The sequence below is a fragment of the Dryobates pubescens genome, chromosome 1, assembly GCF_014839835.1.
Source record: "Dryobates pubescens isolate bDryPub1 chromosome 1, bDryPub1.pri, whole genome shotgun sequence".
NCBI classification, from domain to species: Eukaryota; Metazoa; Chordata; class Aves; order Piciformes; family Picidae; genus Dryobates; species Dryobates pubescens.
In genome coordinates this window covers 23,603,300-23,622,772 of record NC_071612.1, presented here as the reverse complement: position 1 = coordinate 23,622,772, position 19,473 = coordinate 23,603,300, and the positions used below count along the sequence as shown (strand labels likewise).

Genomic DNA, 19,473 nt, shown 5'->3' with positions numbered 1-19,473 from the left:
CACTAAGTTTGCATCTAATTTTGAGCATAGAAATAATTCAATGAGTCTTCATCAGGGCTTCCATTTAAACAGATGTATTTTATTGAACCTTGTGGACTGTTTCAGAAGTAAAGCCTTAAAAGATTTTTCAAATTATTCTAGCCTTAAGTTAAAATCCTTTGTTTTGGTGGAACTGACAAACTCTGACTGGGAAGGAAGCTGCTATTGCTACTACAAGGCTTTTTCCCCCTCCTGCTTTTCAACTTCTTTGTTATTTTGAAAAGCAGTGCCAGATATTTATTTTGTTGGGTTTTTTTCCCTTCATCTTTGTTCAAAATACAGCATTAGCTAAGCTGGAATATCTCTGTATTTGATTGCATTCTCCAAGCAAACTAGAATGGTATCAATCCAATCAAGAGCAGAGTAGGTCTTGAGTTGTGTGGTGCTGGGGCTTGTGGTGGTTTTGTTTCTCTTAAAGATCATGTTTCTCTCCATTTAAACATGGACAGATTTTACACACAAATGAACTAAACCCAAAGAGATCAGCTGCTGTTTGGGTCTCATTAGTTTAGTCTAGGTGGGTTTTGTTGTGTCATAGCTTATTGTAAAAAAAAAAAGTCTTGATAACCACTTTGCACTTTCAGATTTTAAACCTAGGTGCTGTACTCAGTTCTACCTGCTTGGTTCCATGTACTGGTGTTATTTAACTGACTGTTCTGTCATGTTACATTTTCAGTGGCTGTTGGAAACCAAAAGGACAATGAGAATTCCATAGCTCACTTCTGTGATGGCAGTGGCAAGAGCCCTTGCTGTTTTCTGAGCCCTCTTCTGGCACTGTTGCTCATGAAATGAGGGATAATGTCTTCAGTAAGATGCCAGAACCTAGATGAAAGTATTTGGTGATAGAGCAAAAAATTTACATGAACTGGACTTGTGAAATCTTGGGTTTGCTTGTGATTTGGCCTCTTAGAAATGCTTTCTTTCCCTTGCTTTCCTAAAAGGAAAGAAAGGGTTTGTTGTTTAATACTGGCAATTCATTTCACTTAAGGCTTACCAAATGGATATCCATGGCTTTTTAAGCTTAGAATTTTACTCTGATGAACAGCTTTGTATGAACTAGAAACGTTTCTAAAGAACATTTGGCAATTCTTCCTTATCTTCAGGAAAAAAGTAACAGTGTTTTGAGAGGATACTCAGCCTAGTTCAAGTAAAATATTCTACCCCAGGTGGCTGAATACCGTGTAGTTACTATAGTTGTTTTTGCTGTGTTGAACCTCGGTCATTTTACATATCCTTAGCATTACACACACACCAGAGTATGTTTGCCATGTATTTGAATGCTGTTTGGTACTTTGGTTTAAGTTGCTTTGAGTGTGTTTTAACAAAAACATTCTGACTTTTTTTTTTCTAACACTACCCTGGCGAACCAGTTTGCATGTTTATGGCATCTTAGTGTTTCCTCTTGTCATATTCATTCACTATTTTGACATTTGAGAAAAGAATAAAAGAAAAATTCTGTTTATGAAGACACCAAGGAAAGCAGGTAGTCCAGCTGCTCATCACCAAGTGAGTTTCCTCATGTTATGAATTTTTCTTCAGATGTGGCTGTTAGCTGGTGTAATAAGTTTTGAGTCCAGATTTCCTGCACACAGCAATTCCAATTCAGAGCATCACACTTATGAAATAGCTTTAATATCTGTGAGATTGGTTTAATGTCCTAAGTGCTTTGTAGTTTGTACACTGTTGTGCAACAATACATCTGCTCATGGCTGAAAATATGAGAAAACTTTAGCTTAAAACAGTTGTGTTGGGTTTTTATTTAATTAAAAAAGTACACAGCCAAATCTCCCGGGTCCCATCCAACAGGAAATAATAAGCAGACTTAATTAATAACAAGAGGAGGCAATTTGTGTTGTTACATTAGAAAAACAAACAGTGTCATTTGGGTTTATGTAGAGTTGGTGCAGCTGCAGCAGTCCACGGGTAAGACCTTTTCTCACTTGTACACTGAGAAACTATACTCAGCTCTTTATTCAGAGATTACATGTCTTTGTAGTGGCTGAAGGAAAGTAAAAATACATTTTCCATATGCTGCTTTTCTGGAAATTGAACATGATTGAGTTTTACATGGAGAATGCAGTTTCCTTAAAACAAGCCCAAGGTACTGTAGTCATGAACGGGAGAAGAAATCATAGTAGCCACTTTGAAATTTGCCTTTCAATGTTAAACTTTCGGTTTGTTTCATGACTGAGTTAAAACCCTTTAAAAAAAAAAAAGCCTCTAGTTGATGGGGCTCCTTGTCAATTTGAGCGACTTGGTAATCACGTGGCTTTTAAAATGCTTGTTCTTTTCCTGTTTGTGCTAAAGAGATCTCTGCCAATAATGTGAGTGGAAGAGTGCATGATCTTTCCTTGATGTTTTGGATCTGTTTACTTTGTAGTTGTTTATCACCTCTTATTTTAGCTGTCAGTAGCACTTGCTTTTCTTTTCAAATAGGAAAAGAAAAGTATGTGTGTAAGTGTATATATAGCTTGTGTTTTCCCAGTTTTTCCAAAGTCTCCATTAAGACAGTGTCCATCCAAATGATAAATATTTGGTCCAGTCTTAACCTTTGCCTTTGGACTGCAGAAACAGTACAATTTATTAAAATGGATGCAATCAAAATGAGCAGTTGAGAACAATGTAAATAAAATAACCATTGATAAAAACCTTTTCTGTGTTAAGATTTTGCATGTTTAGTATTTGGCAGGGGTGTGTGTCTCTCTTTCCCCCTTCCCTCTCCAGAAAAGTTTCTTCTGTAGCACCTTCCTTAATGACAGCAGCATTGGAAGTACAAGGTAGCTAACAGCTGTTAAAGAGTTTAATTGTGTAGACCTGCTTCAAGCAGGTTTGGACAATATGCCTTCAAAATGCCAGCAACTGTTTGGAATCCTGCCTGTACAATGTTTCCACTGTTGTTACATTTCTTTTAGCCAAACTGAGGTTTGTTCTTCTTGAGTATCCTTTAATTAATAAGAAATTAAAGTAGTTAGAAGGACATGCACAGCTTAAACTAAGGGTTGCCCATGTAACTGCTACAGGTTCATGACCCAACTTGTGTGTGTCCTGTGAAGCATCAGAAGACCTGAGCTTGTGTACATGTATCACCTGCTGTTTTGTGCAGAGGTAGAAAATGGAAGTTCTCAGACTTCCTCCCTACCCCCTCTCCCCCCTCCCCAGCCTCTCTAAGAATATGTTCTGTAACAAAGATTTATTTTTTTTGCTCTGGGCCTGTGCTCCTGGTGCTTTGGGAAAAATAAATAGGTTACAAGGGAAATGGAGGGCTGGATGAAGTTAAGAGAAGGTGGCCAAATATAAGGTGAAAAGGCCAGGCATTAAAAAGGATGAGCAGCACCTTGACTTTGAAGGCACTCCAGTGATAAAGGCTTGAGAGTAAACATCTTGGACAAGTATCTTATCTTCTGTCAGAGCAGCCCTCTGTCCTCTAGCCAAAATTTCAGCAGCTCTTGTCCTGCTTCCAGCCCTGACCTAGTAACTCAGAGCATCTATTGCACAATACATTTCCCAGCATCTCCATTTGGGAAATGCTGATCTCTAAAACAATTGTCTCTGTATGGATACAATTTATGTTCTGCAAAGGATGGAAGGGTGAGGCTCAAGGATAGATAGTTGCCATGAAAAGTAGTAAACAATACCAAGTAAAACACATTATAGAGTGTAGAGTACAGCAGTTATTGTTCCTCTGTCAGTATTTCATTGCTGCTACCGGATTTAGGAGCGCTTGATGTCATTCCTAAAAGCATAGTTCTGTGTAATCATATAGCAAAAATATACTGAAATAAAACACAAACATCTTTGCTCCTCTTTCATCCTTATGCTTCTCTATTTTAATAAGCAAAATGAACAGACTAAGAGAATAATCACAGTGAATGGCATTACTTTCATTCTGTGTCCAGTTACAGAAGTTTGTTTTTAATAGGTGAATTCCACTGAAAGCCAAGTTAAAAAGTAAAACACACTCCACTAGAAAACTTACATGAAGAACTGTGCTTTCAGTATATCAAGTTAGCTGAACTATAGTAGTGTAGTAGTGGAGTTTCTTATCTTGAAGCTTGCTTTCTGAATCCCAGCCTTGAAAGATGAGAACAGGTTGATATAAAATGTCTCATAAAGACAGAGCTGCATGTTCTTCAGCACAGAATCTAATTTAAACCATCAGACTAATTCCAGTTCACTCTGGGTAATAAAGATATTGTCAGTATACCTTTTACAGGATATGGCTTAATTTCCATCCTGTTAAACTGATCTGAGACCTGGGGGTGCTGGTTGATGGTAGACTGAACATGAGCCTGCAGTGCGCCCAGGCAGCCAGGAGGGCCAGTGGCATCCTGGCCTGCATCAGGAACAGTGTGGCCAGCAGGAGCAGGGAGGTCATTCTGCCCCTGTACACTGCACTGGTTAGGCCGCACCTTGAGTACTGTGTCCAGTTCTGGGCCCCTCAGTTTAGGAAGGATGTTGACTTGCTGGAGCGTGTCCAGAAAAGGGTAACAAGGTTGGTGAGGGGCTTGGAGCACAAGCCCTATGAGGAGAGATTGAGGGAGCTGGGGTTGCTTAGTCTGGAGAAGAGGAGACTCAGGGGTGACCTTATTGCTCTCTACAACTACCTGAAGGGGGGTTGTAGACAGGCAGAGGTTGGTCTCTTCTCCCAGGCAACCAGTACCAGAACAAGAGGACACAGTCTCAGGCTGCGTCAGGGGAGGTTTAGGCTGGAGGTTAGGAGGAAGTTTTACACAGAGAGAGTGATTGCCCATTGGAATGGGCTGCCTGAGGAGGTGGTGGGGTCGCCGACGCTGGGGGTGTTCAGGGCGAGGCTTGACAGGATGCTTGGTTGTATGGTTTAGTTGATTGGGTAGTGTCAGATGATAGGTTGGACACGATGATCTCGAAGGTCTCTTCCAACCTGGTTAATTCTATTCTATTCTATTCTATAAGCAAACTTTCCATCAAATATTAATCTGTGCTTAACTCAGACTTCTTACTGAACTAATTAAAAAAGAGCAGACAAATTTTAGAAAATGAGTAGATTCTCTGTACTTTGAAGCACAATAATCTGCAGATAACCTGATGCTAGTCTTTTGCATTCATTTTCTGAGGCTATTATGTGCATCTTGTCATGTCAATTTTCTGCTTTTATTTTATTCAGTTGGCTCAAGGTACAGAAAGAGACGAGTAACTGATAGGAGTTTCCACCTGGCATCACTCTCGTTTGCTATGAGGTAGAGCTTTGTGGGATAGCAAAGTTAGTGATACTTCTCCTAATTGACTTTTTTTTTTTTTTTAAAGCATTTAAAATCAAAGAATGTAGATTAAAAGTAGAACCCTGCTTACCATGTCTCTCTTTGAAGGTCTGGGAAAGGAAGTCTATGGCATGTTTCTTTTTTTTTCCCTCTCTCTAGTCCTATATGAAATGTTAACTTAATCAGTAAGCACACTGGAGCATTTAAAAGCATAATTAAATAGACTTGAGGTACTGAAGATCAATTTTTTTTGGTGGTGTTGTGGGGAGGGTGGGGATGAAATTGTCCAACTACTCAGGCTAGTATTCACATTGTTTTATTTCCTGCTTGGAGGAGTAAGAAATCTGCCTAGTTTATTAGTATGTATGCTCTTCAGATTCTTTCTTAGGCCAGTGTGAGAATAAATCTAGAAAGAAGGAAATGGAAGTCTCTTTTAAAAAGGCCTGCAGCTGCTGGATGAGAGTGCTGTCAGAAGTGACTGGATTATTAGTGTCAGAATAAAACATTAAAGCTGTGATTCCTCCTAGGTGACAACATTTGTGTTGAGTTATTGCTTGTCTGTAGAAGGATAACAAGAGGTCCCATTGCTGTTTGTAGGTATTGGCTTGGATACTGCTATCAAAAAGGAAAATGGTTTATATTATTTTTAGAATTCCATCTGACAAGTTGAAGAACAACAACAGAAGTAAAGATCTGGACTCAGAAAAAAAAATCAAGGGACTGAAAAAAAAATGCTTGAAGAAACCTTTCTTTGTTTTCAGAAGGTATTTAAGTACAGTGGATAGTAGAGAACAGCAGGACAGAGATCTGAAATCAAAGGATCAAGATAACAAGAAATCAGGATTCTTGTTCCAGGATGAGAGCATTCCTACATTAATTATGTTGTTTTCATTTAAAAACCCTCATTTAGAGGGTTTGAAACAATTCCTTACTCAGAACACAATAAGTGAACTCGGGTTCTCCCAGCTGTGTCTACTTGTACCTGGTATTTGGTTATTAAGGAGTAGTGCAGTAACTGCCATTATGTTTGCTTGGTTGGCTGGTGCAGCCCCATCATCTTCCATATATGTGTGTGTGTCTGTACCTTCCTAGATTATTTTTTTCCCCCTCCTTTTTAAAACCTTTTTCACAGTGGCAACTGACCCTGTGGAGAGAGAAGGGAATGCTACATGTGTACACGTAAGCACACACCAGCACACTTGTAGTCTTTCAGCTGGCATGGCTGTGTGGTTTTGGACAAGTTTAAGTGGATGTGATGTTTTCCTGTTGTGCTATTAACTAAAAGACATTCCTTCACTTTTAAATTTTCACACTAAAAAAACCACTGAAAGCTAAAATACTTGTTTCCTGTGCCCCATTTTCTTAAAGACTCGAGACATCTCCAGTGTGGAGACTCTCATGGATGATTGTGACCTGGGCTTGGAGGGGGGACTTTTTTTTATTGTTGATGCAAGTCTGCAGTACAGTTTGTGGGAATCAGAGGTTATGTGGGAAGCAGGCATGTGTGGTAACACAAACTTCCATAAAACACTAATAATTCCAGTCATCCTCAATTGAGAGAGACGTGGCTTTGACTTGACTTCTCTAAGATGCATACAGCAGGAAATACAGCTTGGACAAAACCAGTATCTGCCCCAAAATATGACTCATGTAAGGAGAGAATGAACAAAGCTACTCGTGGTAGATGCTAATCTTACCACTTAATGCATGTAGAAAAGGTGCTTAGAAACTCAAGCAATAAGGGAAGAGGCCAATTAAAAGTAATACAATTAATGCCAGGGTCTTGTTTTACGCAAGTGTCTTTCTGATGTTTTAATTGTGTTACTGACTCCCTGGTTTTGTCCCGGTTTTCTTGTAAGAGGAGGGTGCTTGGGGATTTGTTAACTAAATAAATGCTAAGGAAACAGTTTTGCAGGAAGGGCTCCTGGTTTGTCATTGGTTTGGCTTTGAAACAGAACAAAACATATAGTGAAAGGGAGTGTGTTTTCAGTCTGGGTTAATTTTTGTCTAGCCTCTGAACAGGTAATCAAGTGTCAGTTTACATACACAAAGCATATGTTTGCACATCTAAAGCATCATGTGTTTGTAATGAACTGGCTTGGCACTCCAGACAGAAAGAGTGCTTTTAACCTCTCCCACAAATACTGCAGGTGACTGTAGAACACAAAAGATCTCAAGTAAGAGACGTCTGTACTGGTGTGAGAGAGATGGTGTTTAGTACCTGGTTAGAAATTCATTAGTACAGACCCACAGCAACTGGTTGGTATGTGGGTAATAAGCTTGCTTCTGAGTGTAACATTCATCTTCAGTGACTCCTGGTTTGATCTTGTGACATTGTTCATCGCATCGGCCAAAAAGCCAGAAGTGACCAGTTTGATTACATGAAATCAAAGGGCTGATTCAGAGATACATAGGTTTTATTTCTGTAGAGGTTCTAATTTTTGTACTTTGTACTCATTTTGGTACTTTAATTGAAAAGTTTTCAGTAATTCTGCCTCTGTGGTATTTTTCCACTTGGTTGAAGTCATAGATTGTAGAACTGCAAATATGTCCCAAGATGTGTGACACGTGCCCTTCTTCCATAGAGCTCTGCTGGAGTGAGGGTGATGCAGTCTGAGAAACTAGAGTAGGGAAAGATGATAGAACATGCTGCTGAACCTATCCCCTTGAGCTTACGGAAAAAGCTGTGAGATGCTTTGTCTGAAAGTTTTGCAAAGAATACATCTAGCTAAGAGGCAGCTGGGCAGATGCAATTCAGAAGCTTTTTTTTTTTGTTATTCTGAACAAGTTTTTTTTCCAAACAAGGGTGAACTTTGTCCAGAAGGTTGGACTAAATGTTCTCCCTTCCAGCTCCTGCCATTCTGTGATACACCATATTATCTGGGTACTTCAGGAGTTTTAGAACACAGTTTTGTGTATGGCTCATGAAATAGCAAGTGATGAAATACGAGAGATATCAGAAAATGAGGCTTTTATGAGCAGGTTTTGCTCTGTTTATGCAGAAGTCTGGCATTTTGCACTCACAGTTACCTAATTGGTGTGCATCAGCAGGGTGGGTGTATTTTCTGACACTTCTTACAAGATGTTGGCTGTTGAGATCTTCAGATTCTTTTCTGTAATATCTCACCTTTAGCTGGGAAGTGTTTGCCAAAATCTGAATTACCGTGATTCCAGTAACTTGTCAATTGGTTATATTCTTCCTATGGATTTGAATGTCAAATAGAAACATCTTGGTCAAGTTTATTATGTGCTGAAGGTTTTGTTACACCTTGTATGTTGACTTTTTTCCCCTCATAAAGATCGATAATAACAATAACGTTGTTGAAAATAATGCTTTGCAGAATGTGCCTGTGAGATAATGTCATTGACTGGCACTTTTGATATTGTTGACATCCCAATGTGTTAGTAATGAAGTGCAGCATGGGTGACTGTGGCTGCTTGTTACATCTGTTACTCAATTTGGGCCAAAATGCTATGACTAGGTATTTGATATTTGCTTAAATACTACAAACAAATATTGTCCAGTAAACATTTCTCTCTAAAATGGAATTGCAAACAGGTGACTACTTCTACTTTCTACTTTTAAAAATGCTTTTATCAACATGGGCCTCTTTTTTCTGGAAATGATCTGTCTGAAGGGTCTCATTCCACCATTTCAAATTTTCTTTCATTTTATGTTTGTCTGGGATGGATGGCTATTGTGCTGTCTTTGGAGCTTGTTAACAAGATGAGTTGAGCCTTCGTCAAAGTGAAGTGCCCAAGTACTTCCAAATTTTAAGTATTCCAGGTTTTGGGGTTTTTTTTATATTTGCCTTTCTTGTTCCTGTAGAAACTCCACAGTGACTCAGTTTTCCTTTACTGGTTTACTGTTTGCCTGTCACTCTTTTATTGGGCAGTAGGTTTTCACAAGTCACTTTGCTGGGAAACGTGGCTCATCTTTATTGTGGTGGCATGTGAGGGCCAGTGACATGTTTCTGTCTATTTTTAGTTATCAGCCATGTTTAAAGGGTCTGCTTGCATGCAGACATGAGTCTCTTGAAATAGTCACTGTAGTTATTTTCCCTTGGAGAGCCTTTTTTTAGTAAGGTCAACATAAGCAAAATTGCAATGCTTTCAATAACATCCAGATGAAAGGAAATCAGGCCAGATTTTTACAACAGTCCAAATAAATTCCTAAGAAAATTTCCAGGCTCTGCTACTGACTCCAGGAAAACTAAGCCAGGATCAACTTTCCTATTGTTGAACGTTACATATAGACATGTGAGTGAAGATTAGGTATGTTCTACATCCATAATTGCTGTTATCAGCAGTGAGTCGCTGTGGGTAGCAACCATTTGTGGACCTCTGGAAGTAAAGTTGTCCAGACTTACTCAATGTTTGACTCCTGGTTTTATGTAAATAAAAACTATGGCTTTTTCATGCTTGGACATCTTTATCTTGCATTTAGCAATACTTCACAAAAAAGCCATTAGGGTTCATTCATGAATGCTCAGAAGTCTTTTTACTGTATAAAAATGCGGTGCTCTGTGCATGCAAAACTTTGACAATTGTTTTGTCTAAACTCTTAACAGCAGAATAGTCAGAACAAAGGCAGGAACAAATTAATTGCTGATTTTAATAAATTATAACATCAAGACTTTGAATGCAGCTTTTGGTTGTTTGGGAGCAGACACTAAAAAAGAAATCTGAGCTGTAGCCTGTCCTGTCCTTATCTTACCCCTTAGAAATACTAAGGAATTTTAAGAGTGTTTTAGAAAGCATTATTATGAGTAAAATAAGAGTGGTCTAAGATGGTCTTGTAACTTAAATATCTTTCAAGTTTTCTTTTGCTGTACATTTTTTAAAAAAAAAGAGTTTTGATCATATTTTTGTGTTTCAGGACTTAAAATGGCAGGAGAAGACTCCTATATTATGGGTGTGCCTGATCCCCAAGTAAGTGGATTTGTGTATTTTCAGTATCCCGGTATTCTCTCTTAGCTCTCTGTTTTGACTTCCTCTCATACTGGCCTCTCACTTTATAGGCTTAGCAACATGGGGATGTAAAAGCGTTCTAGATATTGGCAGAAAGTCAGGTTTGGGAAAATCTAGGGTGTTCTTTTTTTCTCTAAGATGTTTCTTATGTGATCTGCAAAGTGCCTTGCCACTGGTGAAATGGCAGAGAAGAAAGGAATCTAGGCCTGAAGAAAGAAGCCATTGGAAAGAATCCTAATTTTTATGCCATCTACCCCTGACGCTTGTTCCAAAATGTCTGATGGACACTGGACTTTATCTCCAGGCAGAGCCCCTTATGCCCTAAAAGGCCCCTTTGTATTACCTTTTGTGAAATTTACATTGACGTTGATGACTAAAATATTCCTTTACTCACAGAGGTCAATCGGCCCAGCTCTTCAGAAGCTCTTCCTGACCTCATTAGGCTATTGCACAATTCATTTGAATTGTGAGAATGATGCATGAGTGAAGAACAGATCATTTCTACTCATCTTAATCTCTTTTCTCCTTCATCCTTACCCAACTTTGGAAGCAGATAGGTTTATACCTGACAACAATTACAGGGAGTAAAAACATGTCAGTATTCAAAAAAACCCCGAAGAATTAAACTTTAACCTGGGTACACTGTTTTCTTGCATTAAAGCTTGTAAGTGTATTTACATAAAGAATGTAGTCTGGTGAGGTTTTAATCACAGAAGTGGAAACGAAAACTCACAGGTTCTCAGCAAGGCCTTGGGCCTTACTAGGGGTCAGATTTTGAGAATTTACTCTAAGCTCCTTTCAATATATAGCTGTTAGTGCATGTGAGCAAAGTGTGTACTTAGAAACTGTGCTGAGCTCCTGATACTGCTGGAACTTGGTCAGTACTTTGGGCTTTGCCTTTACTTTTTGCCAGCAAAATTACAGTAATTATCAAATGTTTGCATACTGCAGCAAAGTGTTTGTAGTCCCAATATTTGCAGAGAATTTTCACATTCTTTGCTGATAGATGTTTTATGAAGTAATGCCTATATGTAGTAATGAAGTGTGTGTTTTCTTTCAATATAGATGTTTGCAATGGATCAGCTCATAGGAATGAACACATTATTTAATAACACAAGTTACATCCCTTCAGACATACCACTACGAACAGGTAGGAGGCATTGCTGCTTGGTTGTGCTCTTGTCCTGCTCTTTCTTCCCCTTTGTGTTTTTGTGAAGTTCATTTTGTTTGCACTCTTTCATTTCACAATACTAGATTCCAAAGCTGTCAACTAGACTTTTTATTACACCCTTAGGCATATCTTTATTACCTTCATGAAACTTTCAGCTGTGAGGTGGATCTGATTTTTCTTTCGGCTTGTACAGAAATGCATTTTCAATTAGTTAAGTGGCTTCAAGGACTGAAGAGTTCTGAGTGACCCCTTCTTAGAAACTAGTTTGTATTTTTTTCTAAATTTACATCTTCAGGGACCTTCATGTTTCTATTGCCAGTTTGCAGAGTGCAGTATGTACTCTTTCTTTGTTTTTATTTCTCTTGAGTGGTGTTTCATTTGTGGTAGTAATTCTTAGGGTGCTTGGTTTTCAGTAATAAAATGTAGAGTATATTCAACTTCCTGTGTCATTCAAATCTGGTTTTCCTTTTTGGTGACTTCTCTGTTTCCTGTAAAGTGTCAGTCTGGTATTAGAAGTATTGGACGTGTTCAGGAGGAGACTCGATGGGGTGCTTGGTGCCATGGTTTAGTTGTTTAGGTGGGTTGGATTGGTTGATAGGTTAGACGCGATGCTCTTGAAGGTCTCTTCCAACCTGGTTTATTCTATTCTATTTCTAAGTACCTGACAATTTCCTTAATAGTAACACTAGTTTGGAAGTTGAGAGTCAAATTTTGCAGCCAACTGCTGAAATTAGGCAAATGGTATTCTGCAAATGCCTGATAGGCAGTTCTTCCAGTCTGGCTCTAAAAGAGGAGTGCCAAACAGAAGTGTGTTGAATCTCAGCCAGTATTAGCTACTCCATCAACCTTGATCTGGTTTTGCTTATCAGATTTCTTGATAAGTGTTCATTCTTCCTTGAATTTAGAATACTATTTCTCCTGCTTTGTTTATTAAAAGAGCTGCTATGAAAGGAGAAAGGAAATAAAAATGTGTGTAGCTGTAGAGGATTTTTTTCTCAATATATATCTCAAATACTATTTCTTCACTGTAGCTATTAATGTTTTTTAACATGACAACTTTGTTGATCTGTTTTGAGTATTGTACCAGGATGGAGCTGATATCTTCTGTACTGTGATTGCTTGCTTTTGTTGAAAAAGGAAATCACTTTTATTTGCAATATGTGATACACTTGACAGCAGCGAGAGTGTGAAGGGTAAAATGAAGTAAGTGATTAGCTTTTTACTTCATAGGTAAAATTCCAGCCTAAAGTAACAACAAATGCTGGTTGAAAAAATGAAAATTAAATCATGCTTATTGTTTCAGCTTTTACTGGTTTAAAACACAACCTCAGTTTTCTTGACTGAATGAATAGTAGCAAGGAAGGATACAGACAGACGTATGGTGCCGATAATTTTGTTTCAAGATAAAATGTTCTGGTGAGCAAAGTTCTTGACAAATATGGAGAAGCATCCAACAAAGTAATGTAATTATTTGTTTGCAGTGTGTTTTTATTAAGGCAGATAGAATTGTTCAGTAAGATTCATCTGTGGAGGCTTAAAAGGCTTCTGCATTGTGTACCAACAGGTTTTTGGCTTTTTTTCTTTCCATTGTTCCTACAGAATTTCTGTGGCCCAAGTAAGGTTCATGGAATTTTAATGTCCCCATTCTCTCTCTTACGTGTATCTTTTAAGCTTACTCTGTACTCCTTATGCCAGATTCATTCCATACAAATTATTCAAACATATAAACTTGATTTTCAGATATCTATATCCTGTCTAAACTAGAAAATGGCTGCTTTTAAAACCACGTGGGGGGGGGGTCAAGAATTCACTAAGTTCTGCAGTCACAAAAACCCCTCACTCAGATAAGCTGAGCTCTATCTTTAATTTGCAGGTGTGCTTAGGAAAGGCCTCTGGTTTAGTGGCACTGCTCTTGTCTGCTGCTCCACTTGCAGGTGGCAAGTTCTCTGTGTACAAAATGGGACTTAATAAAGGACCATGGATTTGAGGTTATCACAGAGTCTGATGATGCCATAGTGATTTTTTTTTCTTGATCAGTATAATGCTGGCTTAAACAGAAAGAATCAAAGACTTAAGTTGTTCTAGGTGATTTGATGTGGTGCGTACATCTTTCGCACCACATTCTGCATTCATAAATGCACAATGTCAGACTTACTATGTTGGTAGGCAGGTTTAATATGTAACCTTGGATTGCCATATCATGCCAGAATAGCTGAGTCAACAAATAGCTGGGGAATTTGGGGACTTTCTGGTGATAGATGTCCTGCTGTTCTGTTAATATTTACAGTAATAGTAGAAAACCTTTTGAGATGTCAGGGAAAGGATTTTTCTCAGGGAGGTTGTCAGTGCTCAAGTAGCTTTGCTTGCTTTTTCTTTCTCATGTATGTCAGGTGTAAGTAAACTTGGTTATTTTCTCTCTGAAGCTGTAGTAGATGGTTATGTGGTTCAATTTTTATGTTCACATCTAAATGTAGAAAGAGAAGTAGTTTCTGTGTGCCTTTGCTGAGAAAAGGTTGTATCTATAGCAAGTTCCATAACAGTGCAATCTGCAGGACTGAGCTGTGTGTTTAGAACACCAGCAGCAGCAAAGGAAGTATGTCACAAAGTCAGCCTCGTCTTTGGGAAGTTTCCTGCCTTTGAGAGTTAGGTACTGATCCTCAATGGCATTGGAGGTGGAGGAAGCATTATCCATGGCACATATTTAGGCGGTTTAAAATCAGATGCGTGTCAGTGCTATGTCCTTTGGGTAGTAGAGGGACAAAGTGATGCCTTAAATTGGAGAGGAAATGGGCAGAACTCTGAGCTAAGCATTTTATAATTTTGTGTGTGTTTCTTACTTCCTCCTGACTACAGAAGGCCATGTAACTTAACAATCTGTGTTCCACTTAGAGGTGGTTTGGGGAACTGGTTAATTGGTTTGGGTTTTAGGGGCTCTGGTCTAACTAGCTGTTGTCATTAAGGTGGTGTGTTTTTAAGTCTGTGAAGCTGAAGCAGGGCCATCAGCAGCTGAATAATATTACCTGGAGACTGCTAAAATTCCAGATTTCTCATGTTTCTTTAACCTCTGCCTAACTCTGATGCTTGTTGTTGAGAAATGAGAAGGGCATAGAGGGAAGAAGGCCCTTATAAAAAACTTTTATTTCTTGCTTTGTTTCCAGAGAAAGTGTTAGAGATCAAGAAAGCCTGACCATCACCAAAAATTAGTTGAGTATTTATTTTCCCTGTCCCATAGCAGTGACCCTAATCCTCAGAAGCATAATCAGCCTTGCATACTGCTTATAGGGGTTTCTCTACATCTTCTGTGTTTGTATTTTGAAGAGTGAACCAAGGGAAGAGAGAGGTTATGCACAGCCCATGTGCTGCCGCCTTTGAACACTGCAGGAGATAAGGTGCTAGAAAGTGTTCTGTGCAGGTGAATCTCTGAAGGTGGGGGGGACATACAAATGCCCCTTTGGGGAAGGATACTGGATCTAAAGTTTGAGTGTTTAGCAAGGTACCACTGCCAGGATAAAAATAAGGGTTGGTGTTGGATTTGGCAACCAAAACCTGGAGCATGTGGATGTTTTCTTTCACATCCACAGGGAAAACTAGCACACAGTGAAAAGGGTAAGATGCCTGTTCTGGGGACCCCCTAACAGGAGGCAAGGCAAGGACTTCACCACAGCTGGTGTCCGGTTAAATTGAATGGTTTCAGGTACTATGAAAGCTCTTAAAGCACCCTTCTAGTCCTATGGTGCCACCAAGCTTAAAGGGATATCCCACCAACCTCACAAACCTTCTTTTTTTTCTTGACTTTGTTTTAATGGAAAGAAGGAACCATGAGGGAGCCTAAGATGGGTGCTTTGTTATGTGTGTGCAGGGTAAGGCCTGTCAAGAGGAAGAAAGTATCTGAGTGGTGGGAGTGTCAAGATGCGGGAGGGCCTCTGACTCAGGCAGGAAGGAAAATGAAGAAATGTAGCAGTTGAAGAAGATGGGGGAAGTGGGACTGTGACTCAGGCTGGAGGGGAGGCAGTGGGATGCAAGTTGGCCTGTGGCAAGCAAGGCAAGAAGGCATAAAAGGAAGCACTGAAGCATACTCAGGATGTGGCAGTCTGCTTCAAACCCCCTCCAGGCTGGAGGACTGCATATTTTAGTTACAGTCTTGCCCTTCTGACTGCAGCAGTGCCACACAAACTGCAAGGAGTGCTTGTGTCAGAACTTGGCTCTTGGCAGCCATGAGAGTCATCCTGTGTAGCTGTCAGCTCCATGGCTGTCTACTGCTCCAGCCTCTCTGTAGGGCAGAAATAAAAGCAAAGCTATACGTCCAGCAGCGTTCCTTCTTGAGGTTGTTTAATGCTTAAAAGGGTTGCTCTTTAAACAAGAACTTGAAGCATGCAGCTTCCCAGCCTAGAAGAGAGGTGCAAAAGATCACAAATCTCATCATTGTTAGTTCCTCTTACAAGGTGCACTCCTTAAGGTTCCTGCAGTAAATATTAACAAAGCTTCCCTATGCAGAACACTAAACATCTTTTCTGCATGGGAAAGGATGAGGGAGAAATAAGGAACCACTCGTAGCCAGTGTTAGGCTGTCTGTCTAATGCACTTCAGGAAAGCATTCAGTTTAGTGAAGAGAGCTGTGTGAGACCTTTCACTAAGTAAAATCTTTCTTATAATCACTATAATATGGCCTTTATGCTTGGAGGTTATCTTGAGTATTGCTGCTTTATTTTAAAATAGCATTTCAGAGGCAATTAAGTGCCTTCTCTGCACTGTTATTTGGATCTGGTTTAGATGCTGTACCAGAGAATGAGTTAGTCATGCTAAAAGGGAAAAAATGTGTAGTCACAAAACACAAAGGTTGAATTAAGACTTGGTTTAAATATGTTGGATATGATTTATATAATCTGGATTAAGGATAACTGACATACAATTTGCTTTTGTACACTTACATTGCATGGTTTTTGTACTTTTCCTAGTACTAGTGTGTAAGGCACTTTGTTGGTGTGGTTTGGCTTGGGTTTTCTTTGTCTGTATATTTATATGCTTTTATAAGCTTATTCAAAGGGGGCATAAGAACCACAGTCCTAAATGTTCCATTTTCCTGAGTTTTCACAAGTACCATGCAAGGTGAAACCATTTCATCTTTCCAAAGAATTCCCCTTGAGCTTTGCAGTATTGCAGTCTAGTGTATATCGCTCTCTCAGGAGCTTGAATTTCCTAATGCTGAGGGGAAAGTTGGACTCTGGATTCGGCTGCATCCTGGGGGTCAGCTGTTAGATAAAAGACTACTTCCTTTTCTGACTGTTGAAGAGCAGGCATAGGATTTTGTGCCCTTACTGACCTAACATAGGTGCTTTGAAAATGAATTCCTAAGGGGAGCAGCCTAAGAACAATTACTTGGCAGGTCCTGCCCTGGAGGCTTGGTTTAAAGTTGAACTACATAACTTTAAGGTATTTTAGGTGCATTGTTTCTGCCAGTGCCCAGAAGATGCAAAGCCTCTGGACTATAAAAGTATAACATTTTAGATGCCTAAAGCTTGAAGAGGTCTTTGAACAGAGGTCTTAAATTTAAGTGCTGATAAAATGCTTAAACACAACTCATCTTAACTCTGTGTTACAGACGAAAAATGAAGCATAAAACCACACCAAAGATAAATCTGACTTAGTTTCTGAAGTCCAAACTTTGTTTCATGCTTTCTAATGTAGGAAGCTGTGTATGTGGTCAGGAGGCAGTTGTTTTGCATGATGTTAAGATTTTTGACTGACTTCAAGATTTTAATTGGAGCACTGTTTACTTTTTCACAGGAAGAGTGTCAGACTTGAGAAACAAATGATCTTTCTATGTGAAATTGTTGTGACTGACATTTGAAATGTAACTTTGGCAATATAACTGAAGCTAATGCAGTTGCTGAGTCATAATTTTAACAGCAAAATTGTAATGCCATCTATAAGCATATTTATCAACATTTCCATTTGGAGACAAGCTTCTTGAGTTAAGACCTATGCTGAGTAAAGACATCAAAGTCTGTTTTATTACAGTGAAGTTGTATTGAGGAGCTGAGAAGAATGCATGTAGCCATACTACAAACTAGAAATTAATTAATTTTTAATTGTCAGTGAACATTGGGTCTATTGGCAAATTAAAGTTGGTGCAAGTACATAGCTCCCTGCTGAAGCCAAGTACTACCTTGCAGCAACTGGATGGCATGGTACATGCAGGTGATGCAGTTATTCAGGGGCAGATCCCAGCTGGATCTTGGCAGGGCATGACATGCTTTATATGCTTGCAGGCTCTGCCACATAGCTGTGGCTTTTCTGCTGTGGAGGTTTCACGTGTCCCAGTGAGCTTGCTTGGTTCCTTAGCATTACCACCGTCCATAGGGTATACGTGATGGTGAATAATTCCATCAGGAATATAGCTGGCAAAGTATTGTGTGGATATTCACAGCAAAGCTATAGTTTGGGATCTGCTTTGCTAACAGTTGAATTTTTAGCTTTGAAATCTGAGTCCTCTCTGCTTCACAAGAGGCAGGGAAGAAATAATGGCTGACAGAAGTGTTGTTTCCACACTCAGGAGCAGCTTGCATTTTAAGAAGCATTTCATAGTCATCCACCTGGAGAACTTTCCTTCTCAATATAAATAGAGCTGGAGCTAAGCTTTGATCAGATGATGAATTGTCAGTTCTGTGGCACTGAGTTCTTACTGGACTTAGAGTCTACCTAAAAGCTCTTTAAACTGGAGCCATTTGAATGAGGTTTGTAGTATGGCATTAGTCACTGTTCAGGGAGCGATGGAAGTTTTTTAAGGAGGCCTGCTTTGAAAGGATCACATTTTACTAAAATTGTATTGGCATCATGGTCAAAGATGGATCTCAGTATAGAGTCTGCAACTGTAGTCAAACAGAGCACGTTCAGTGTTTTTAGAGGCAGAGTATTTCAAAGTGTATCTGAAATTATTAAAAGAATGTAAATTGTTCAGCATGTATTGAGAAATACCAGGGGTTTTTTAAAAAGCAGTTCTGACTGTTAAGGCATGTTGAGACAACTTAAATTCCTCCTATATTCCCAAATCTGAGAGCTTCCCATTGGCTGTCTCTAGACTTTCAAAAGCACCTATTCAGTAGGAAGCCTTAGGGGCAAAAGCTTGTGAGTACAGTCTTTAGAGCCCGAGGGGTTTAAATACAAAAGCTTACCTTAGCTCAGGAAGGCCAGGCTGCTTGTCAGTGGCAAGGGGAGGATCTTGTTCTTACTCTTGCCAGTGCTGAGAGATCAGAGTTGCCCATTCAGGCCCTCTGAGCTAAAATTAACTTCTTCTTTTTTTTGAGTTACTCCTTCCCTTCTTACCCTGCTGGTCTTAGGGAATGTTGGAAATGACAACCAGCCAAGTGATTAAATCAGTTATTTTAGTTCTGAGGATGCTTAGGGGCTTTAAAAAACTTTCTCTCAAGACATTCAAGGACATCCATTTTACCCCTGCAATTTATATGTCATAGTAGTAGTAATCTAATTTCTACTGACTTCTCTTTCTTTTATATTAGCAGATGGACCATATCTTCAAATCATAGAGCAGCCAAAACAGGTAAGAACACTACATTTTGAAACTCTTAAAGGGAGCTATGTTGCTGTGTTTAGCTTTGACTAAAATGGTGGCTTGGGATCAGGAAAAAACTGCTATTGAAGACTTTGAACTTTCATAACAAACCTGGCACTTAACCAGGAGCAGTTTTCCCTCTCACTTTTGTAGTTAAATCGTTTCCTGTTTTGTACTATTCATCTTTGTCTCTCTGGAAGTGTCATAAGACAGAAAACCCCTGAGAGTTTGGGTTTCATTTAAAAAAGTCTAGACTCTTCATCTTAGAAGTGAGTCTCCGAGTACCTCAGTGTTTTGAAACAAATGATTAGACCATACATGGAGTATTTTAGAATTTGTTTCATCTTCCATGAAGCATATGAAAGAGAAAGCAAACCCAAACCATTTCATTTTGTTTCCCAAGCTGCAGAAACCTTTGACTTGTGCTTTGCCATCCTAAAGAAATTCTGTTGTCCTTAGAGATTGCTGTCATGGTGGTTGGCTTG

At 39.2% G+C, this 19,473-nt stretch overlaps 1 protein-coding gene across 1 annotated transcript in view; it reads left to right on the top strand.

Moving 5' to 3' along the window:
• NFKB1 (nuclear factor kappa B subunit 1) overlaps window positions 1-19,473 on the top strand; it is a 63,146-nt gene that overhangs the window by 3,437 nt on the left and 40,236 nt on the right. Inside the window, exons 2-4 of the mRNA XM_054162970.1 lie at window positions 10,156-10,208; window positions 11,313-11,397; window positions 18,939-18,976. Coding sequence (XP_054018945.1) covers window positions 10,164-10,208; window positions 11,313-11,397; window positions 18,939-18,976 — 168 coding nt within the window. The 5' untranslated portion in view covers window positions 10,156-10,163. The remainder of the gene's footprint in view (window positions 1-10,155; window positions 10,209-11,312; window positions 11,398-18,938; window positions 18,977-19,473) is intronic.